At 47.5% G+C, this 24691-nt stretch overlaps 1 protein-coding gene across 1 annotated transcript; it reads right to left on the bottom strand.

Moving 5' to 3' along the window:
* Positions 1-3208: 3208 nt before the first annotated feature.
* On the bottom strand, positions 3209-12081 carry LOC126235554 (SUMO-interacting motif-containing protein 1-like). Its single transcript, XM_049944271.1, has 2 exons — positions 12022-12081; positions 3209-5155 (listed from the first exon to the last, which is right to left on the bottom strand). Exons 1-2 carry the CDS (start codon positions 12079-12081, stop codon positions 3209-3211), a joined length of 2007 nt encoding a protein of 668 aa, XP_049800228.1.
* Positions 12082-24691: the final 12610 nt, after the last annotated feature.

Genomic DNA, 24691 nt, shown 5'->3' on the forward strand with positions numbered 1-24691 from the left:
CATGGAATATACCAAGGAGACTCATTAAGTCCCTTCTGGTTCTGCCTTGCTCTGAACCCACTATCCAACATGCTAAATAATACAAATTATGGATACAATATGACTGGAACAGACCTACACAAAATCACATATTTGCTATACATGGATGATCTAAAACTACTGGCAGCAACAAATCAACAACTCAACCAATTACTAAAGATAACTGAAGTATTCAGCAATGATATAAGTATGGCTTTTGGAACAGACAAATGTAAGAAAAATAGCATAGTCAAGGCAAAACACACTAAACAAGAAGATTACATATTGGATAACCACAGCGACTGCATAGAAGCGATGGAAAAAACGGATGCCTATAAATATCTAGGATACAGACAAAAAATAGGAATAGATAATACAAATATTAAAGAAGACCTAAAAGAAAAATATAGACAAAGACTAACAAAAATACTGAAAACAGAATTGACAGTAAGAAATAAGACAAAAGCTATAAATACTTACGCCATACCAATATTGACCTACTCATTTGGAGTAGTGAAATGGAGTAACACAGACCTAGAAGCACTCAATACACTTACACGATCACAATGCCACAAATATAGAATACATCACATACATTCAGCAACAGAAAGATTCACATTAAGCAGAAAGGAAGGAGGAAGGGGATTTATCGACATAAAAAACCTACATTATGGACAGGTAGACAATTTAAGAAAATTCTTTCTAGAACGAGCAGAAACTAGAAAAATACACAAGGCAATCACTCATATAAATACATCGGCTACACCACTGCAATTTCATAACCACTTCTACAACCCTTTAGATCACATAACATCAACAGATACGAAGAAAGTAAATTGGAAAAAGAAAACACTTCATGGCAAGCACCCGTATCATCTAACACAGCCACACATCGATCAAGACGCATCCAACACATGGCTAAGAAAAGACAATATATACAGTGAGACAGAAGGATTCATGATTGCAATACAGGATCGAACAATAAACACCAGGTATTACAGCAAGCATATTATTAAAGATCCCAATACCACAACAGATAAATGCAGACTTCGTAAACAACAAATAGAAACAGTAGATCACATCACAAGCGGATGTACAATACTAGCAAATACAGAATACCCCAGAAGACATGACAATGTAGCAAAAATAATACATCAACAGCTTGCCTTACAACATAAACTTTTAAAACAACAAGTTCCTACATACAAGTATGCACCACAAAATGTACTGGAGAATGATGAATACAAATTATACTGGAACAGAACCATTATAACAGATAAAACAACGCCACATAACAAACCTGACATCGCACTCACCAATAAAAAGAAGAAATTAACACAAATAATCGAAATATCCATACCCAATACAACAAATATACAAAAGAAAACACGAGAAAAAATTGAAAAATACATCCAACTGGCTGAGGAAGTCAAAGACATGTGGCATCATGATAAAGTTGACATACCAATTATACTGTCAACTACAGGAGTCATACCACACAATATCCACCAGTACATCAATGGAATACAGCTACATCCAAACATATATATACAACTACAGAAATCCGTAATTATTGATACATGTTCAATTACCCGAAAGTTCCTAAATGCAATATAACACATACCGTACAGTTAATAGGAAGTGACGCTTGATCAAGGTCCACGTCACTTTCCATTCTTAACCAGACTTAACGTCTGAGAAAGTAAAGAAATAATAATAATAATAATAATAATTATAATAATATAATAATATAATAATATAATAATATAATAATAATAATAAGTCAAAACGTCAAAATTGAAAGGTCACTGCATTGTTTGTCACAGGTGAAGCTTAGTCTCATATTCGACAGGTTACTTGGTAACCGATTATCTGAGTGGGCAGCTGGTCCGAAGCCAGTCATTTGGAAATAAAGGAAAGTAATGTGGAAACTCAGTTTGGGCAGTGATGAATAAGGAACGATAACGGACCTCCCAGACGAAAAATAGGTCTGCTTCTGACGAAACCAGTCCTGTTCTCCATTTTTATGATTTCTTGGTGCGTTATTCAGGGATAACACACTATTTCACCGCTAATAGGCATTAGTGTGGCACTTCGATACTTCACGTAACGCCGAAAGCAAGCTACAAACGAAGATTTTGAAGTTCTCTGAAAATGGAGCTGCGATCTCATACGACGACGTAGGCGAAGTATCAGTGGCGGTCTCGAAGTAGTACCCAGATGAGAAAACTAGTGAGTGCAGCAAGTAATGGTACTACGTGCAACTCCAGCGCAGCTAGGAACAGCTTAGCAGGTGCACGTAGTAAATACGTCGCCTCCGATCACGAGGAGCAGAGATGCCGAACAAAGGTTATATGAAGTAGTTATAAGCGAGCACGCACCGCAGCCATATCTTTTGATATGACATACAATGTACATGGAGAGACAAAAATAACCATAGACTTAAATGATATACTGAAGGATGTACCACACATTTCATTACTGAAGTTTGCTATACATTTCTTCACCTGTTGTACTTCTTGGTATTGGTTTGCTACTTTGACTGCAGGGGTTTTATGTTAATGTTCTTCAAAGCTCTACGGGATAGTTTCAGGAATAGATTCCTCGTACAACAAGATAACAAAAGGCCTAGGAAACGTGAGGGATAAGACGCATACCTTAAGAACTACAGGCACTTCCTCAATAAAAAATCTTTCACAGCAGCAAAGATGAAAGAGTGCTCATAGCTATGAAAGTAAACAATTTAGACTGTGTGTTCACATGAGTTACTTTCTGTTTTGATCCTTTCTACGCCCTCCCAAAATAAGAAACTCGTGTATACATAGATGAGATTTGAGATCATGTAAAGAATCCATTCCTGAAGTTTCGCATAAGAGCTTTAAAACGCGTTGTCTGAATAACATGATAATTTCAAAAGTGTCAAGTCTCCTCTCCATATCACCAGCCTAACATACTGTCCAATAAGGAGCTAACCAAAAAGCTAAATACAAAGTTCAGTACTAAACCTTCAGTCAATTATTCTTTAATGTTCTCCTACAGAGACAGTAGTGACAACGTGTAGGTACTTAGATAGAAGACAGTATAGCATTTTCAGTGGTATCCACATACATGCATACAACCTCTCCACTCACACATCTCACACACTCATAGCCCGCTACCTCCTCTTATAAACTCCCTATGGACCCACTCGTCAATTAATATACACTCCTGTATCAAGTTCGTCGTCTCGGATACCCCCCTCGTCGTCTCGGACACCCCCCTCGTCGTCTCGGACACCCCCCTCGTCGTCTCGGACACCCCCCTCGTCGTCTCGGACACCCCCCTCGTCGTCTCGGACACCCCCCTCGTCGTCTCGGACACCCCCCTCGTCGTCTCGGACACCCCCCTCGTCGTCTCGGACACCCCCCTCGTCGTCTCGGACACCCCCCTCGTCGTCTCGGACACCCCCCTCGTCGTCTCGGACACCCCCATCGTCGTCTCGGACACCCCCCTCGTCGTCTCGGACACCCCCCCTCGTCGTCTCGGACACCCCCCTCGTCGTCTCGGACACCCCCCTCGTCGTCTCGGACACCCCCCTCGTCGTCTCGGACACCCCCCTCGTCGTCTCGGACACCCCCCTCGTCGTCTCGGACACCCCCCTCGTCGTCTCGGACACCCCCCTCGTCGTCTCGGACACCCCCCTCGTCGTCTCGGACACCCCCCTCGTCGTCTCGGACACCCCCCTCGTCGTCTCGGACACCCCCCTCGTCGTCTCGGACACCCCCCTCGTCGTCTCGGACACCCCCCTCGTCGTCTCGGACACCCCCCTCGTCGTCTCGGACACCCCCCTCGTCGTCTCGGACACCCCCCTCGTCGTCTCGGACACCCCCCTCGTCGTCTCGGACACCCCCCTCGTCGTCTCGGACACCCCCCTCGTCGTCTCGGACACCCCCCTCGTCGTCTCGGACACCCCCCTCGTCGTCTCGGACACCCCCCTCGTCGTCTCGGACACCCCCCTCGTCGTCTCGGACACCCCCCTCGTCGTCTCGGACACCCCCCTCGTCGTCTCGGACACCCCCCTCGTCGTCTCGGACACCCCCCTCGTCGTCTCGGACACCCCCTCGTCGTCTCGGACACCCCCCTCGTCGTCTCGGACACCCCCCTCGTCGTCTCGGACACCCCCCTCGTCGTCTCGGACACCCCCCTCGTCGTCTCGGACACCCCCCTCGTCGTCTCGGACACCCCCCTCGTCGTCTCGGACACCCCCCTCGTCGTCTCGGACACCCCCCTCGTCGTCTCGGACACCCCCCTCGTCGTCTCGGACACCCCCCTCGTCGTCTCGGACACCCCCCTCGTCGTCTCGGACACCCCCCTCGTCGTCTCGGACACCCCCCTCGTCGTCTCGGACACCCCCCTCGTCGTCTCGGACACCCCCCTCGTCGTCTCGGACACCCCCCTCGTCGTCTCGGACACCCCCCTCGTCGTCTCGGACACCCCCCTCGTCGTCTCGGACACCCCCCTCGTCGTCTCGGACACCCCCCTCGTCGTCTCGGACACCCCCCTCGTCGTCTCGGACACCCCCCTCGTCGTCTCGGACACCCCCCTCGTCGTCTCGGACACCCCCCTCGTCGTCTCGGACACCCCCCTCGTCGTCTCGGACACCCCCCTCGTCGTCTCGGACACCCCCCTCGTCGTCTCGGACACCCCCCTCGTCGTCTCGGACACCCCCCTCGTCGTCTCGGACACCCCCCTCGTCGTCTCGGACACCCCCCTCGTCGTCTCGGACACCCCCCTCGTCGTCTCGGACACCCCCCTCGTCGTCTCGGACACCCCCCTCGTCGTCTCGGACACCCCCCTCGTCGTCTCGGACACCCCCCTCGTCGTCTCGGACACCCCCCTCGTCGTCTCGGACACCCCCCTCGTCGTCTCGGACACCCCCCTCGTCGTCTCGGACACCCCCCTCGTCGTCTCGGACACCCCCCTCGTCGTCTCGGACACCCCCCTCGTCGTCTCGGACACCCCCCTCGTCGTCTCGGACACCCCCCCTCGTCGTCTCGGACACCCCCCTCGTCGTCTCGGACACCCCCCTCGTCGTCTCGGACACCCCCCTCGTCGTCTCGGACACCCCCCTCGTCGTCTCGGACACCCCCCTCGTCGTCTCGGACACCCCCCTCGTCGTCTCGGACACCCCCCTCGTCGTCTCGGACACCCCCCCCCTCGTCGTCTCGGACACCCCCCCCCTCGTCGTCTCGGACACCCCCCCCTCGTCGTCTCGGACACCCCCCCCCTCGTCGTCTCGGACACCCCCCCCCTCGTCGTCTCGGACACCCCCCCCCTCGTCGTCTCGGACACCCCCCCCCTCGTCGTCTCGGACGCCCCCCCCCTCGTCGTCTCGGACGCCCCCCCCCTCGTCGTCTCGGACGCCCCCCCCCTCGTCGTCTCGGACGCCCCCCCCCTCGTCGTCTCGGACGCCCCCCCCCTCGTCGTCTCGGACGCCCCCCCCCCTCGTCGTCTCGGACGCCCCCCCCCCTCGTCGTCTCGGACGCCCCCCCCCCTCGTCGTCTCGGACGCCCCCCCCCTCGTCGTCTCGGACGCCCCCCCCCCTCGTCGTCTCGGACGCCCCCCCCCTCGTCGTCTCGGACGCCCCCCCCCCTCGTCGTCTCGGACGCCCCCCCCCTCGTCGTCTCGGACGCCCCCCCCCCTCGTCGTCTCGGACGCCCCCCCCCCTCGTCGTCTCGGACGCCCCCCCCCCTCGTCGTCTCGGACGCCCCCCCCCCTCGTCGTCTCGGACGCCCCCCCCCCTCGTCGTCTCGGACGCCCCCCCCCCTCGTCGTCTCGGACGCCCCCCCCCCTCGTCGTCTCGGACGCCCCCCCCCCTCGTCGTCTCGGACGCCCCCCCCCCTCGTCGTCTCGGACGCCCCCCCCCCTCGTCGTCTCGGACGCCCCCCCCCTCGTCGTCTCGGACGCCCCCCCCCCCTCGTCGTCTCGGACGCCCCCCCCCCCTCGTCGTCTCGGACGCCCCCCCCCCCTCGTCGTCTCGGACGCCCCCCCCCCCCTCGTCGTCTCGGACGCCCCCCCCCCTCGTCGTCTCGGACGCCCCCCCCCCCTCGTCGTCTCGGACGCCCCCCCCCCTCGTCGTCTCGGACGCCCCCCCCCCTCGTCGTCTCGGACGCCCCCCCCCCCTCGTCGTCTCGGACGCCCCCCCCCCCCTCGTCGTCTCGGACGCCCCCCCCCCCCCTCGTCGTCTCGGACGCCCCCCCCCCCCCTCGTCGTCTCGGACGCCCCCCCCCCTCGTCGTCTCGGACGCCCCCCCCCCTCGTCGTCTCGGACGCCCCCCCCCTCGTCGTCTCGGACGCCCCCCCCCTCGTCGTCTCGGACGCCCCCCCCCTCGTCGTCTCGGACGCCCCCCCCTCGTCGTCTCGGACGCCCCCCCCCCTCGTCGTCTCGGACGCCCCCCCCTCGTCGTCTCGGACGCCCCCCCCTCGTCGTCTCGGACGCCCCCCCCTCGTCGTCTCGGACGCCCCCCCCTCGTCGTCTCGGACGCCCCCCCCCTCGTCGTCTCGGACGCCCCCCCCTCGTCGTCTCGGACGCCCCCCCCTCGTCGTCTCGGACGCCCCCCCCCTCGTCGTCTCGGACGCCCCCCCCTCGTCGTCTCGGACGCCCCCCCCTCGTCGTCTCGGACGCCCCCCCCTCGTCGTCTCGGACGCCCCCCCCCTCGTCGTCTCGGACGCCCCCCCCTCGTCGTCTCGGACGCCCCCCCCTCGTCGTCTCGGACGCCCCCCCCTCGTCGTCTCGGACGCCCCCCCCTCGTCGTCTCGGACGCCCCCCCTCGTCGTCTCGGACGCCCCCCCCTCGTCGTCTCGGACGCCCCCCCCCTCGTCGTCTCGGACGCCCCCCCCCTCGTCGTCTCGGACGCCCCCCCCCTCGTCGTCTCGGACGCCCCCCCCCCTCGTCGTCTCGGACGCCCCCCCCCTCGTCGTCTCGGACGCCCCCCCCCTCGTCGTCTCGGACGCCCCCCCCCTCGTCGTCTCGGACGCCCCCCCCTCGTCGTCTCGGACGCCCCCCCTCGTCGTCTCGGACGCCCCCCCCTCGTCGTCTCGGACGCCCCCCCCCTCGTCGTCTCGGACGCCCCCCCCTCGTCGTCTCGGACGCCCCCCCCTCGTCGTCTCGGACGCCCCCCCCTCGTCGTCTCGGACGCCCCCCCCTCGTCGTCTCGGACGCCCCCCCCTCGTCGTCTCGGACGCCCCCCCCTCGTCGTCTCGGACGCCCCCCCCTCGTCGTCTCGGACGCCCCCCCCTCGTCGTCTCGGACGCCCCCCCCTCGTCGTCTCGGACGCCCCCCCTCGTCGTCTCGGACGCCCCCCCCTCGTCGTCTCGGACGCCCCCCCCTCCCCCTCGTCGTCTCGGACGCCCCCCCTCCCCCTCGTCGTCTCGGACGCCCCCCCCTCCCCCTCGTCGTCTCGGACGCCCCCCCCTCCCCTCGTCGTCTCGGACGCCCCCCCTCCCCTCGTCGTCTCGGACGCCCCCCCCTCCCCCTCGTCGTCTCGGACGCCCCCCCCTCCCCCTCGTCGTCTCGGACGCCCCCCCGTCCCCCTCGTCGCCTCGGACGCCCCCCCCTCCCCCTCGTCGCCTCGGACAAGGCTGGAAGGTAGGAGACGAGGTACTGGCAGAAGTAAAGCTGTGAGGATGGGGTGTGTGTCGTGCTTTGGTACCTCAGTTGGTAGAGGACTTGCCCGTGAAAGGCAAAGGTCCCGGGTTAGAGTCTCGGTCCGGCACACAGTTTCCGACAGCGCCACGAAATGTTGAAAATATTTAAGTCCTCATTCAGACAGCATTCTCAGCCCTAGTCCTGGGTGTTGCTCACCTGCGTTCCCCCCACCCCCCCCCCACCCCCCACACCCCCCGTCTCTCTCCATAAAAGCCTCAACATGGTCCAGGTGATTATTTTCCATCGCGACCTTCTCTTGCAGTCTGACGACAAACTGTGCTCCAATTTAGAATGGCGCGGTGTTAACTTCATTAAGCACATCTATACAGGACCCAAAGACAATAGGGTTCTTCCCAACGCCCTTATCTTGGTCTCTGATGGTGATTAATTGCCCAAAAACGTAATGGAGATGATATACTGCTGTGACACAAAGTATCGCATAGGGGGTGGAACGTATGGTTTTACTTGCCTTGGTAAAGATATTGAGGACCTACTAACTCAAATGTCCCGTCTATCCACTGTAGAGCTCACGACGACTTTGGTGACAGTGACCACTTTCCATTCTTCCTCTCTCTCCCACAACGTCATTCATTTAGACACTTGCCCACATTGACTATTTCAGAGGCTGACTAGGACGCTTTCACATCAGCTACGACCAATAAATCTCCATTGTATGGCAACATCGATGAGGTGATCCACACCATTACTGCTACCACTGTTGCTGCAGCTGAACCGGCAATACCTTGTCTTTCAGGTTACGTCCCCCCCTCCCCGCGGCGGAACATCATTAGTGCCGCCCATACTTGGAGCACCTAATTACGTTCAAACAGCGCCATACTGAGGTCCACCAACTCATCAAACGATGTAAGCAGGAACGTCTGGAATGATACGTTTCCTCACTTGGAACACGAACGTCTCCTTCCTGGGTTTGAAAGAAGCTCTAACGACTTTACGGCTATCACACATCTGTGTGTGTCCCTGGAATTTCCATACATGGAGCTATATCAGCTGATCCAGATGTAATCACAGATTGTCTTGCCAAGCATTATGCTAGAGCCTCTGGATCAGATAATTACCACGTCAAACAGTGGGTGGAATGACAACACCTATCTTCTGCTCCATGCCACCCTTAGCCATATAATGCTTCTTTCAGCGAGTGGAAATTACTCAGTGCCCTTGCCGACTGTTCTGATGTACCACTGGCCCAGACTGCATCCATTATCAAATGAGTGAACTTCTGTCAAAAGATTACCACTGCCACCTCTTTGCCGACTTCAAATGCATCTGTAGCGATGGCGAATTCCCCGTCAAAATGCCGGAAAAATAACATCGTTACAGTGCTAAAGCCTGGTAACAAACCACTAGCTGTGGATAGCTATCGCCCTATCAGCCTCACCAACATTCTGTGCAAGCTGCTCGAACGTATGGTGAAGTGGCTGTTGTGTTAGTTCCTGATTCTTGGATCGTTCTGGCTCTGTCCCAGGGCCGTTTCCGCCACCAAAAACTTGGTCCACCTGAAGTATCCCCTTCGATCGGCCTCTTCCCAGCGACAACATTCAATTTCAGTCTTTTTTGACCTGACGAAACCCTACGATGCCACTTGGCACAAGTGGGGTCTCCAGGGTCTGTTTCAGATTTTTATGCAGAACTACTTGTTCCTCCGCAATTTCCATGTCTGTGCTTCCTACAGTGCGCCAGATATAAAAGGGAATAGGATACTGCAGGGCTCTCTCCTTTGTGTGCCACTATTTTCATCTGTCGTTAATAGCCTCGCACTAGCAATATGATCCTCAGATCTCCCCTCCATCTATTTTTGTATTTCCTTCTGCTCCTCATCTATTGGTGTGGCTGAAAGCTGGTTGCAGGGAGCTATACAGAAGGTGCAGTCCTGGGCCCTCTGTCACAATTTTCAGCTTTCAGCTGTCAAGACTTTACATGCACTTCTGCCATTGTCATACCGTCAACCCCCACCCATAACTTTGACTCAATGATCAACTACTTCATGTAGTGGAGACTTATCACTTTCTTCGAAATTGTCTTTGACACCTGCTTAACTTGGGTCCCCATCCTCATCAGTTTCAGGGAAAGTACTGGTGGCATCCTAATTTTATTCAATGCCTGATCCACACTGGCTGGGATGCTGATGGCCGTACACCGATGCAGCTGTACAAAAGCCCTCATACAGTCCCATATTGACTTAAAGAGCCTGGTGTATGGTTCACCATTGCACTGCAGCTGCTGGCCCCTATCCACAACTTTGGAGTTCACTTTGCGACAGGAATCTTCTGAAAAAACCGTGAACAGGCTCCTCATGGAATCAAGCGTTGCTCCATTGCATTTCTGGCGTCAACTACTGCTTAGAAATTATACCACCCACATACATAATTCGCCTCGCCTAGCACGGTGATCCATCCAGAACGGGGAATCCTCTTGCCGACCACGTCTGGTCGCTTCTTACTGAACTTGACACTTTCTCTCTACCATCTTTCTGTGGGTCAACTTATGTACATCTCCATGTTACATGCATTCGTCACAGCTTTGTCTGGACCTATCACAAGGCTCAGAAGGTTCAGTTCTACCTGAGGCCCTCTGCCAGCAATTGTTATCTATTCTCGGCTAGTTCCAGGGCTCAGAAATAATCCAAGCAGACTGATTAATGGTTGAACGTCTTGTTGGCTTTACGTACGATCACGCTGGACATACTGAACAGTGCTCCTTGACAGTAGGGTGCGGTGTTAGGCTCAGGAGCATAATACCAGGTCTGCAGCACAATCTGTTAAGCTCCAGGGAGTCCTTCGTTTGTAGTGACTCCGTGAGCTCCTTCCAAGCTCTCGACCAGTGATAAGCTCGCCATCCTTTGATGAAGTTCATCCAAGAACCCATTTACGTCCTAGAACAATGGGGACTACCAGTTGTCTTCGTATGAACCTTGGGACACATCGGAATCCCAGAAATAGAACTTACCACAAGACTAGCCAAAAGAGGTACTAATAAACGGAGTCTGAAGATCGGTATCCTGGAATCGGGTCTTCCATCTACATTACATCGTAAGGTTTTTGAACTCAGGAATACAGAAATGTGCTCCATGACTTTGCTGAATGTTATGTAAGGTAAATGAGATGGTTGTATGGAGGTCTCCAATGCAAGGACTCCTTAGTGAGCTCTGCATTGGCCATACTTGGCTTACTCAAGACCACCTCCTGTGCCCCTAGGATCCACCTCAGTGTTGGTGTGGTTGACACTTCAAAGCGGTCCACAGCTTGTTGGACTGTCGAAATTCCGCCACCCTGAGGCGGACTTCCAACCTTCCTGATAAAGTGGGAATGCCTCAACAGCTGTTTTAGTTTTAAGTATTGTACAAGAGGGGGTTTTTATCGCTAGATCTAAGAGTTGGCTCATGGCTTTACATGCACTCTATCTGCATTTTAACTTTTTGTTGTGACTTGACCAGACAGCCAAGCCACTATGAGAGGAGGCCGAAGGGCACGCGTTTAAGCTCACGCAGGCTGGCGTGAAGTCTGGAACAGTTAAAGGAATAGAGACTAGCAAAAAAGATACGTAGCTTCTGGAATACGTAACTTTAATCCATAATTGGTGAACAACGGTCTGACGGTACATGCATCACAAGATAAATAGCAAATGGTAATGGCGCCTTGCTAGGTCGTAGCAAATGACGTAGCTGAAGGCTATGCTAACTATCGTCTCGGCAAATGAGAGCGTAATTTGTCAGTGAACCATCGCTAGCAAACTGGGGCGAGTGCCAGGAAGTCTCTCGAGACCTGCCGTGTGGCGGCGCTCGGTCTGCAATCACTGATAGTGGCGACACGCGGGTCCGACGTATGCTAACGGACCGCGGCCGATTTAAAGGCAACCACCTAGCAAGTGTGGTGTCTGGCGGTGACACCATACTTTTCTTGCTTCTTCTTGTGCTGTCTCTTCGACTTCGGTGTTGATCTTTTCACAATCTGTGTTTCTGCTGCCTTGGGTGTTTAGGCTCGTGATTCTGGTGTGATTCAGAGTGGGTGGCTCATCCTTTTTCAGACTTGTGATTGGCCAGCCCACGCCGTCTGTTATATTGTTGACATACCTTCTACTGCTTTTTTCCTTGTAGTTAATGTTTTCAATTTGAGCTTGCCACTTTAGTTTTCTTTGCTTCAGTATGGTTGCACATGTAGTTCTAAGCGTTTCGTTTCTTCCCCGGATTTCGGATGAGGGGATCCTTTTGGGGGTACAATTTGAATCTGAGACCAGTGTGACTATGGAAAAGGGACTGAACCTTTCAATTCAGTTCCTCAATCTACGAACAAACCAACTAACCCACTGACATTCCTCATTTGCATGTACAACCCCGTCGTCGTTCGCCCACTCGTACCTCATCATGCCCCTCGTCCACTCACATCCATTCATGACCCTCCCCCCCCCCCCCCCCGCCACGCGAAATTCACAGCTGTTTTGACCTTAGTAGCCTAAACAGAGTTTAGCAAAATGCACAACCCCACAACAAACGACTTACAGCGCACTGGGGACCACACATCACTGTATGCGGTGAACCAAACTGACTTCACTAATCTACTGAACTTCCTGAAAGAAAGGAAATGGAGTGTTTCACTAACACAAAAGTATTTGAAAAAACACAGCAATACATTAATAAGGTAGATGCAAAAACGCCAATCGATACAGTACTCGATGAACTAGCTGCCTTCAGCTGGGATTGAATGCGCATAAAACATTTGAGTTCAGCACAGTGAGATCTTTACATAACAACACGGCGAGTTGGCCGATAAGGCCAGATAACCAGACTAGTTGAATATGAAGTTATTTCTTCATATGGTCGTGAATGTGGAGATATACAACACACTATGTACCGCACAACAGTGACGCAACTGCCAGATTTTTGTGCTTTTGTGCTTTTGGGTATTCGACGCAGCCAGGCTCCATGCTGCGGGAAACGCGCTGGTGGTCATACAACACAACAGTGTAAACATCCCTAACTCCCCCAAACAGCACCATGCAAATGCTCCATTTGTGGTGTGGCCCATCCAGCCAGCTGCAGGGTGTGCATTCCCTAGAAGCAGGCTCTCTTCAGAAAACGCAAAACCCATCGCTATTACAGCTCCAAGACCCTCGATCATTCCTCCCCCCCCCCCCCCACACACACACACACGAAGAACAAGAACAACAAATCTTCGTTGTATCAGCATCAATTTAAAACAAGGCACAGTGATGACGAGCTGACAGTTTCGTCCGTACTATACCCCAATGACCTCGGTGAAGAAGTCGTAGCATAACTGACTGCAAAGAACGTGGAACGAGACAGAGCAAGATGACATCACGTTGGACAAAAAGTCGTTGTGTGCTCAAAAAACGACGAACCAACGTTTCGTAAATCCGATTTTTGACAAAGGCCATTGCGTAGTGACACAATGCAAAGCAATACTTAAAACTGGGTCGTTAGCTGTTGCTGTGGCTATACGATGGAAGTCAACAGGAAAACTTACCATATCACCATTTTGCACGTCTATAAACATACAAACCTGTTCGGAAGAGTCCATGAGCGTGTCTCCAGCTACTGGCAATCGGGAAAACTCGTCGACGTTACCATTCTGGGCAGTAGGCCGATACAAACATAGCAGCCCTGCAGCCAGGCGACTATCGCGAGGTTTGGTGTTCTCGTAAAGATAAGTCATTTTAGATTATAAAAACATATAGTTTAGTACTGATTACGTGGTAAATAGGTGTATTAGTGTACCTTTTAAGCGTACCATTAAAGGATTCATTTTTCTTTACGTAATATAGCAGAAAACGCGAAAAGATCGTACAGTCGTATTTTCTGTTTACTTTTTGCCGCAGCAAATCTGTATAATTTCGTTTAGTTGTTCTTCCTTCTCTCCAGCAATTTAACTGTAGCGTGTCTCCTCATTATATAACTCACATTTCCGGAAATAGCGTGAAGTTTTTGTTGTTGTTCCAGAAACTTTGCACTGTTGTTTTTGTTTACCCACAGTCGCGTGTAGCCCAATTTTGTGGAATCATATTTTCTTGTTTATCTGTAATTTAACTGACGTATTCTTAATAAGGTATTACGTTTATCATGAGTGAAAAAGTGCCTGACTTGCTTAGAATTGTTAGGTCGGGGCTTTGGTGTGACGGATGCTGTTATTTTTTTTTCCATGTCCGTGACTGTAGTGGCGTGGGAATAGGGGAAGTAAATGAGACTCATCTGTGGTTGTGTAGGATATGTAGTAGAGATAGGAAGACACTAGAACAGGAGGGAAAAATTGCCGCCCTTCAGGCTGAGTTACACAAGGCCAGGGGAGGTCTTGACAGGTTGAGGAGGGAGAAGGGTAGAGAGAGGTGGGAAGTGGCAACAGGAGGAACAGGTCTGGAAATTTGTCTGGCAGCTCCGTGGTGAATGTGGGAAATAGATTTGACCTGTTGCTTCAGTTAGAAGCTGGTGAGCCTCAAGCAGTTGCAGGTGTAGAGAGGGCACAACAAACTTTCAGCTGCAAATTGAAAAGTAAGGATGTAGGGAAATCAGTATAGAGAAAGAAAGTGTTGTTGTTAGGTAGTTGCCATGGAAGAGGTGGTGTCCAACTTTGGCAGAATGTGACCTGGTATCCTTATCCTAGTTCAAATGTTTTTAAACATAATGCAGGTGACAGAGGATTTAGGATCACTTTGTCAATACTATTACCTGCCCCACCCACTATAACTACGATGTCTTCCTTAGTGAAATTTTTGCAGAGATCCTGGGTACAATACAGAGTGTGACCTGGCAAAGATTGCATCAGCATCGAAGCATACTAGTGTTAAGGTTGTATCTGTTCTTGGTCGCCATGACAGACCTCATTTGAACTCTTCTGTCAAGAGAGTTAATTTAGAGTTGGAACAGCTGATTATGGCGGGTGCAGAGTCACACGTTGGTGTGGTTCCTGTTGATTCTCTCAATAGGTGGGGTTATACTAGGTATGGCCTTCACATCAACAGGAAAGGGGAGGGTAAACTGTCTGGGAAAATAACAGGAAAGTTAGAGGGGGGGGAGTCATTGTCATGGGTGAAAAAATGCCAGTGGTTATAGGGTTCAGGAAAGACCCTTTTTTAGGGTAGGGAGGACAAAAACAAACCAACTTTTTTAAGAGAGGTTAGGACTGAGACAAACCTTCAGTTTGAGAAAGAAACAAAAAAAAATTAATTCTAGTTTATTACATCAGCATAAACAGCTGTTGGTTAAGAATTTCAAACAGTCAGCAGATATTTCAACTCTGCCCAATTTTAACTCTGTCAATGTGACATGTCAGCTATCTTTATTGCATCAAAATATTCGAGGACTGAGAAATAAAATTAATTAATAATCTGCTTAGATGAATTAGTCTTCAAACCCAGCTGACATAATCTCCCTCTCAGAAAACCATGTGACCACTGGTATAGAACTTTTAAGCGTCACGGGGTTTAGGTTAGCATCTCACTTTCGTAGAGCAGAAATGGAAAAAGGAGGAGTTGACACATTCATCAGCAACTGTCATAAATTTAAGAACATACACATTCATAAATATTGCCTAGAACATCATACGGTAGCATGTGCAACAGAAGTAGAATTTCACTTAAAGTCCTTCATAATATTAAGTGTACATCGAGCATCTGCAGACAACTTTAATCTGTTCATAAACCACCCATTTAACAACCAAAAACAAAGAAATAGTGGTTGCTCGTGATTTCAATGTAGATTTCCTTAGACTCTCCCAATAAGAACATATTTGAGTTAGTAACACTCTTATACAAATTAATTCCCATTGTAAAGTTCCCCACTAGGGTGGCCAATTGCTCACATTGATAATATTTTTATAGAAAAGTCCAATGAACAAAATTATATTACAAAACCAATAGCCTCTCAGACCATGACATGCAGTTCATTCTGTTACATGTTAATACTGAATAGGATATAAAAATCTGTTAAATCTGAGCTCAAGAGGGTAATCAATAAGCCAAAAATTGATTATTTTAGGACACTCCTCAGATATTCACTGGAATGATGTTTACAGTTCTCATGGCATGACTGAAAAATATAACACTTTTGCTAATAAAGTGCTTACATTATTTGAACACTGTTTTCCCCCAAAACTAACCAAGGTTAGAGTAAAGTCTACAAAGGAGCCACGGATTACCCAAGGAATAGGTGCATCTTGTAAAACAAAAAGAAAACTATATCTGTCAATCGGAAACAGTTCTGGTGTTGATGCTGTAGCACATTACAAGAAATACTGCAAAATATTAAAGACTGTAATACGGATATCAAAGTAAATACATTACAAGGAAAAGACAGTCATATGAGATAACAAAATAAAGACAATATGGGATATAGTGAAGGTGGAGACTGGTAGAACAAGACATGAAGAGGGACAAATGGCATTAAGAGTAAATGGTACATTGGTGACAGATGTGTATAGTGTTGCAGAGCTTTTTAACAAACATTTTATAAATTTTACTGAAAAGATGTTGTCAGGTTCTGTAGATCCTGCTATGGAATAGTTCAGACCAGAATTTCAAGTAACTTCCATAATATGAATTTGACCCTCACTACCCCAGCGGAAATAATTACCATCATAAAATCTTTAAAATCAAAAACATCTAGTGGGTATGATAAAATATCAACAAAATTAATTTAAGTATGTGACTCTGCATTAATTAACATACTAAGCTATCTGTGTAACCAGTAGTTAATAAGTGGAAAATTTCCTGAATGGTTGAAATATGATGAAGTTAAGCCTCTGTTTAAGAAGGGAGATAAAGAAATAGCATCAAATTACCGTCCAATTTCACTTTTGCCAGCATTCTCAAAAATTTTAGAAAATGTAACAATCGGCTGTATAGCCATCTTATCAAATAACATACTGTCAAAGTCGCAGTTCGGATTTCTAGAAGGTTCTGATATTGAGAGCGATATCTACACTTGCAGTGAAAACGTGCTCAATTCTTTAGACAAAAAAATGCAGGCAACTGGTATATTTTGTGATCTGTCAATGGCATTTGACTGCGTAAATCACAATATCCTTTTAAGTAAATTAGAATATTAACGTGTAACAGGAAATGCTGCAAAATGGTTCAAATCTTATATCGCTGGCAGGAAACAAAGGGTGTTATTAGGAAAGAGACATGTATCAAGCTATCAGGCATCATCCAACTGGGAACTAATTACATGTGGGGTCCCACAAAGATCCATTTTAGGGCCCTTACATTTTCTGGTGTATATCAATGACCTTTTATCAGTACCATTATCAGATGACAAGTACGTTTTGTTTGCCGGTGATACAAACATTGTAATAACAAGCATATCAAGTGTAGTCTTAGAAAGATCGCGTAATAAAATATTTTTGGCCATTAATCACTGGTTCCTAGCCAATTCTTTGTCACTAAAGTTTGAGAAACACACTACATGCAGTTCAGAACTTGTAAGAGGTGTCCCACGAGTATATGCCTAACATACGATGACAAGCAGATAGAAGAAGTCGACAGTGTTAAATTCTTGGGATTACAGCTTCATCATAATTTAACTGGGAGGAGCACACCACAGAACTCCTGAAGCGTCTTAACAAATCTCTATTTGCAAGGCGAATTGTCAGACACGGGGGATATAAAAATGAAAAAGCTGGCAAACTGCTTAAGTGCTAGTCGTTAACTCTGCCTTCTCTTCCATGGAGGAGACAGTCCTGTTGAGTCCTTGTGTATAGTGTCTGTCCCTGGTGAAGTGTCGATCTGAATTTCTCACACCTGGTCATGTGGTAACCAGCTCAGACAGTTTTTGGTTCTGTTCTTAGTACTTTCTCCCTGGAAGCTGCTAACATGCATACTGTACAACGTGTGCTTTGCGTGCTGCCAGTATATCATGAGATGGCTGTTCATTGAGATAAGCCCCATGACTTCCTGGGGGAGTACCGTTGATTGTTGTGTATGAGAACTGGAATGGCATCAGTCACTGCATTCTCGATTGCAGTAGTAAGTGCATCGACAGCTGTGCTGTGTTTTCAACTGCAGTGTCGTTCTTATGATACCCTTCATGAGGGATTTGGCAATTACGTAAGGCCTATGTTAGTTACGGTTCTGCACAAGTGTGGGTACTTTGAAACCATAGTACGATTTAGTTTTGACCTAGTGGAACTTCGTACAGTTTTTGCTTTTCTACTTTCGTATTCGATAGTTCCATTTGGGGTGTTTGCGTTCAAATATCCAATAGCAATAACTCTATGCTGATACCACATGTTATGATGCTATTAGGAGGATTGCGTAGCACCATCCGTGAGGTTTGAACTCCTTCGACCTTGATCCCGAGAGCTGTGCCCTCGAACATTTTTTTCTACAGGGAGCTCGATTATTGTGTGTTCTATGCCTTTTATCCCACCTGTCCCACTTACAGCCCTATAGTTAGGTTCGCCTGATACGCGAAACTGTTTATGCAGTTTCAACGGTGTCTCATTCACGAGAGCGTTCTGGATGCCTTTCTGCTCCGTGAACAGAACTAATGCAATGCTTTCGAGGCAGATCTCATTCGTCTTCCATAAAAAGATCTGTGTGTGTGTTGTGTTGGTCACATGCGGAGACGGATTTGGTGTGTTAACCATTCACAGTTTGTATATGAGTTCTGAAAAGAGTGATTGTGGCAGCCTATTCCTTGCCTGGTTCGCTCATGAGCAGCTGCATTTCGAAGGTAGCTATCCTGAGAAGTGCTCCCAACTTGAGATTGGAGAATAGTGTAGCCACTAATCTCCCGAAAGATAGAGATTTGTGTAAGCTTGCGATTTGTTGGACCATGGTGTCTTACGTGCACAGGCTTGTGTGTTTGGTGCAAGTGTTAAATCTGTTGGTGGCGGCGAGGTAACGTTTGTGTGAGCGTGTTTCCTGGAAGTCTCGCTATGCGAACTGTGTCCGTAAGTTCTTTTTCCTAATGTGGTGCTCTAGATCGTCACTGTGGTGGTTGTAGTCCTGGCAGTAATTCATAATGTCCTACTGCATTACAAATTCACACCGACGTTACGTTGAAGGCACGTGATTCCGTCGGCTCACATATTTGTTTCTGTGTTCCTTTCTGCAAGTATCCTGTTGGCAGGGTCATCGCAGTATGGTATATTTATGTGCCCAATGTGAAGGGGCTTGGATTATGATTCTCATTATACATATATGTATGCAGTGCAACTGTGTTGGCAGTGTCACTCTCGCCTAATTTGATCCTCTATCTGCAGGTGGGAGAGGTAACGTGGGAACAAGGTTTTTGGGTGGATCACCTGTTACTTCCAACTCTTGCAGCGCCTGCGTTTCGTTGTGCATGGAGTAGGCATTTCTGTTGGGTGATCAGACATCACTCCAGCACTCGGGGCCTTCATTTAGAAATGAAGATAATTTTTCCTTTGTTGAGAGCGAAGGTAAGTGCGTAAATTTACAGAACTTCGTTGGCGCTGGAATTAGCGGTGCCCGGGACCACAGACGGAAGATAGTGTCAGGGGTCTGTCTCGTCAGATAACCCCAGGCACTTATGTCCCCTAGAAAAGAATGGTAAAGCCCCCCTGGAGAGGTTGCAACCGAAGTTGAGAACTGATTTTCCAGTAAGTGCTAGATACTGTCCGCGGAATTTCACCTCTCCTTCCACTGCCCTGCCATTTACTGTTGGCTGCTGCCTGCTTCTTCTGCCACTTCACTTGGCTGCTGTCTGCTGTTCGATGAGTCAACACGTTCGTTCGGGTAGGATGCCTCACTGCATTAAAATTACAGTTCAGATTTTTCAAAAGTCGATAAACGCTTAAAATTATTTCTGATACCAGTTATGTTGTGTCGTTTAGTTCCGTGTACTTATTTCCACAACATAATTTTTTACGTAGTGTAGTGGTAATTATGTTCACGAATTGATGTAGAATGCGTATCTTCGCACATACTATTACCTACAGCAATTTTAAATTAACAGTTTTTGAACTTTGACAATGCAAACGATAACAATAGAAACACAGGGGCTTAATACAGTAATAGCAAATAAGTGTTTTAATGTCACTGCTCAGCTTAAATGATTAACATCTATACATCAGTACAACATGAAGTATATTAATAACAAAAAGTATTGTATGTTACAATCATATTGTCAAGTTTTCCGTCTTCAATAAATCATTCGTCTAAGACAACTTTGTAAAGTTGTTTTGCATCACTTGGAATTTCAAAATACTTTATCAACGCAGATGCGTCTGTCTTTTGTTAGCAAACCATATTTTATTTTGGTAAAATGGTGAATGAATGATAGTTCTGTTCGATGGCGTGGTTTCTTTCGTCTCAGAGTGTCCATTTGTACTGTGTCTCCGGAGTATTTATTATTTACTGACACATTATGAATTTTCTATGCTTTCTTGTTTGAGATGACACGCTGGCCGTTCATTTTGAACGGTAGCTTGGGTTTTAGCACTTTCTTTGCATGACCTTTTAGAAATATAACAATCCAGTCTGTGTTCAGAACTTACGGTATCATGCTCTTCTAAAATACCATAATAGTCTTCAGAGGACAAGATGCTTCATTTTTTCTGTACGATTTCCCCATTCTACCACCCACTCGGTCTGTAGGCATGTAGCTATGACCACGAACAGGGAAGAAGTGACGAAGATTGTTGAATTTTTTGCTCTTTCCAAAAATACTGTTACCATCGTCGTCATACAACTGTTTTGGCTACTCAAAGAACATGGGAATTGATGTATAGTACTGGTGCAGTCATTTGGATCTTTTTATCTAAATCAGACATAAAATCCAGCAAATCGAAAGCTACTTGATTGCACCTTCTTGAAGATCGTGTCTACAGGCAGGTATAGAAAACGATACACTGTATAACCATACACGTCCAGTATAGAAAACCCACTGACTGATAGATATGAGGAAATGAGATCAGCAATTGACGTCAGGAAAAGGGCTTTTAAACAATTAGGAAACTGGCAATTTGTCAAACATTAACAGATACCTGAAGTCAGACCAACTGCATATTGGAAATGAAAACATTACCATTTACAAAAATTTTCAGTTGTCTTTTAAATGTATCTTACATGATTGCAGCAAATTTGGTAACAATAGTAGTAACATAAGCAATGCGTCACGTCAGACCGTGACGTAATTACAGAACCAGGAGAAGTTATACAGATAAAATTCAGCCCCGCGACAGGCGGTATGAACTCGCCGCCCATGGGCGTGCTGGTGGATGGGGCAGGTCTCGTAAAACGTGAAATACAACAGACTAAGAACTAACCTTTGTAAAGCAGTGCACCGTTTCTAGTTTTCTAAGTGGGGCGCGTATTTCATTGTATATTTCATTAACCGTTACTTGCAATAACTGCGCAGCGGAAACAGTCACTACACACTATTTTCAAATGGAAAAAGCATAACATGGCCATAAGTAACGAATCGGGGAGCTCTTAAACTCCACTATTTTGAATAATTAAGTAACCAAACCTCAGATCTCAAACTTTGACCGGCTGCACGTGATAACTACAGGGAAAAGAGCATGCTTATGTTAGCAGAATTTACCATAGAATATCCCGGGACGGGTCAAAAAACAACCCCACAAATGTGTTTTACAAACTATTATTAATTACACTGAAAATACACTCTGATTAAATTAGACTTCACTCTAGTTAAAAAAAAAAAAAAAAAAAAAAAAAAAAACACCACACAGTTCAGCCTTCAACATGTTCCATGGTAAGCCACTCCAAATATGACCAATTTAAACAGGCAGTTCTGATTAATGTCCTCCACTAGCTCTGTAACACACAACACGCAACTTCCATACATCTCAAAAGCAGCTCCGAATAACGTCAGTGATGAAACAGAGTTTCTTCCATTAAGGTAAACTTCACTTCCTTTGAAACGAACCCCCCATAAACAGCAGACACAGCAGACCTTCCGAAAAGGGGAGACTGGTCGCAGCACTACAAGGCTCAGAAGAGTCTCGCCAAAGTATTTGATGAATGTGTAGCGATGTGGCATCCACAACCTCCACATTGTCGACGCAAGCAAATTACCAGAGTCCCATTGCCACTACAGCCCAAAACACAGTCTTCGCGGGATAAGATCTGTGTTCTGCAAAAGCTGTTACCTATTAGCTCCAGGCACTGGAGGTAAACCAGCCTCGCGCCCCGCAAGTGCTCCTTCCAATTCGGACCGAAAATTTTGTCAACATTGATGCCGGTCGAAGCTTCTCGCGTGAAAAACCACCGAAGATCGTGCCACGCTATCGCGATCTAGCAATCGATTGATCGATGAGAGCCGGCACGGCTTATTGGAAAAGTGAAAAGAGTTACAACACGGATGGACAATACGATGTAATGCTCCAGAGCATAAGGTTTGTTAAAATTCCATAGGTTGTGTTGATACAATCTATCTAGATAGGGTATGGTTGAAATAATTTCCCCTACAAATTTCTGTTTATTCTTTTTACCGATCCGACAGCGAAAGCATCACTCTGTCGGAACTCGTCATCCAGCAAAGAGTTTTCCTAACTATATTGACTCGCAAAAGTTTCTTCAGTGACCAAAACTGCTTCAGCTGTAAAACCCGTTTATTCCTACACACCACTCGTTTCACTAAACTTCAAGGTTGCATGTTAAAGGTCAAATCAGAGTAAAGTCATGATACACATAGCGTATTACAGGAAGTCCCAGCGTTCATAGTCAGTCCCATACAACAGATTATCTGCATAAAAAAGGCGTATTTCCTGCACCTGAAGATACACCTGTTGGTGTTCTGAAACCGTTAGTGCTTAGCAATAAATTACGTTTACAGCTCAAGAGGTTTTATTTCTCAACACGGCTTCATTATTGCAATATTAGAATAAAGTCAGCTCGTATCGTGTAAACGACTTTCTCATCAGCGACCTATTTAGCATTTTGCAGACTGCACATATTATCCAACATGGTCGCATTCCCTCAACGTGACCTCACGTCGCAGCTATGTTGAATATATTTTGACTGTCCATGTAAATTAATGAATTTCAACCTTATCAACAGTTCACCAATCAATTGCATTGGCGATGAATTTGCCACCTTGAAGATGTGTTTCACTTAACGTAGCGGTTTAGGTTCACATAGATTTCTACCTTCGATTCAATTTCTGACTAATTTATGTACGTATTTTACTCACCAGTCTTCACCTCGGTGAAACGGCAGATCAGATCCGCTAACATTACCTACCTTGCTACAAACCAGAAGTGCTACAGACACGTAATCCATGCGTATTAATAGCCTATCAATGCGATACTTGAAAATTGCTGACGGACACCTTCACGAAAACGGGTACCGACACAAGAAATACTCTATTTTCTATTTTTTGCAGCAGGATAATCGTGGTCTAAAACTTCATACAATTACTGCAAAGGCTATCGTGTTCTCTTAACCTTTAGTGGACAAAATATGGCTGTTTCCGAAGCATTTCCCAATATTACTTTTCTGCTTAGCGTAGTTACCTTATAGAGAGGTTTTAGACATGTTTCAGCTATGTTCTAAGATTCTATAACAAATTGATGTCAAGGATATAGGACAGCACTTCCGTGGTCACCGTTACTGCTCTAACAGACGTGTGTGACCTGCGCTTTTTCGAAGAACTAGCCACGGTTCTTTGTTAGAAGGCTCTGCGATAGATCATAGTTACAAGTGGCGGTAACTTAGAAACCATCAGATTCTGTACTGAATTTGCGGCTATCAGGCACTGGAGCTTGTTCAGTTATAACAATTTCAGGTGTGAAAGTAATACTTACTTCTTTCACCTGTTAGTGGTACGAGGTTTATACTGAGGCAGTTCAGGGTTTTCCTTCGTGAAGGAATATTTGAAAACGGATTGAAGCATTTCAACCTTTGCTTTCCTACCCTAAGTTTCAGTTTCTCTCACATTCGCTGGGGACTAGACACTAATTTTGGTGGCACTAACAGACTTCACATACGAGCAGAATTTCTTTGTGTCTTGTGAAAGATCATTTGACAATATTCTGCTACGTTAGTCATTGAAGGCCTCGTGCATTGCTCCATGGACAGCAAAACATGTTTCATTCAGTATCTCCCTATTTATAGCCATGTGCTCTGTTTATTTTTTTAGAATATTCTTTACAGTGACTGTATACCGTGGAGTGTCCTTCCTACTATGTACAGTTCTACTGGATACATACCTATCTAGTGCATTGTCACTCATTCTTTTCAACTTAAGCCGTAGTTCCTCAGCATGCACGCGCCCTGTGCTGAAGGTTTAAAGTTCCTCATCGAGATGTGCGTTCAATAAACTAGACAAAAAAAATTAGTTGTCATGCTTTTCTGCTTGTTTTGGTTGTCATTCTTACTCGTATCAGTGACCGTTATGCGGTTGTGGCAGATATGATTACCATTTTCCTTGTGGACATTTTCAGAGAGGTCAGGTCCCTTCGTTGACGTTACATCCAATATATTTCGATAATGGATGGAGTTCCTAACGATCTGTTCTAGGTACTTTCCAGGGAAGGCATTTAGTAACGTTTCAGAGGATGTCTTATCACGCTCAGTACTAATTTTCACTACTGATTGTTCGATGACTTCAGTCGCCAACGACGATTACAGTACGTCCAATTGGGGTAAGAATTGTTTCTCCTCGGTTGTCGACCTAGATGCAATATCTTTTAGGTAGTAAAAAATTAATGTAGCTTGCTCCTTACTTTCCAAGGAGTTCCGCAGACACGTTAGTTACGGAAAATCAAAATCCGAGCTGGAAGTTAACTTCAGAGCAGTAAGCGGCCATCACACTCCACTGTCTTTATACGGCTCATGATTTAGCTTCATCGGAATGAGAAGAATGTTTTCGTATCATTACAATTTTATTAATATGTTGAAGCCAACATTGTTGCTGTTGAGCATGCTTTTGACATGCTCCAATGTGTGTAAATTTATGCCGACTGGTAATTTCATTTACCCTTTGAACGTTCGTTAAGAAAATGTGTTCAGTGGAATCTATTTATTGTGT

Source organism: Schistocerca nitens, chromosome 2 (genome assembly GCF_023898315.1).
Source record: "Schistocerca nitens isolate TAMUIC-IGC-003100 chromosome 2, iqSchNite1.1, whole genome shotgun sequence".
In the NCBI taxonomy this organism is placed as follows: Eukaryota; Metazoa; Arthropoda; class Insecta; order Orthoptera; family Acrididae; genus Schistocerca; species Schistocerca nitens.

Excerpts from the sequence above, each read along its gene's own strand:
- LOC126235554 (XM_049944271.1), bottom strand. The coding sequence starts at position 12,081 with ATGAGGTACGAGTGGGCGAACGACGACGGGGTTGTACATGCAAATGAG. Across the intron at positions 5,156-12,021 it reads CAAATGAGGAATGTCAGTGG|ACGACGAGGGGGGTGTCCGA; the intron begins GTTAGTTGGTTT and ends GGGGTGTCCGAG.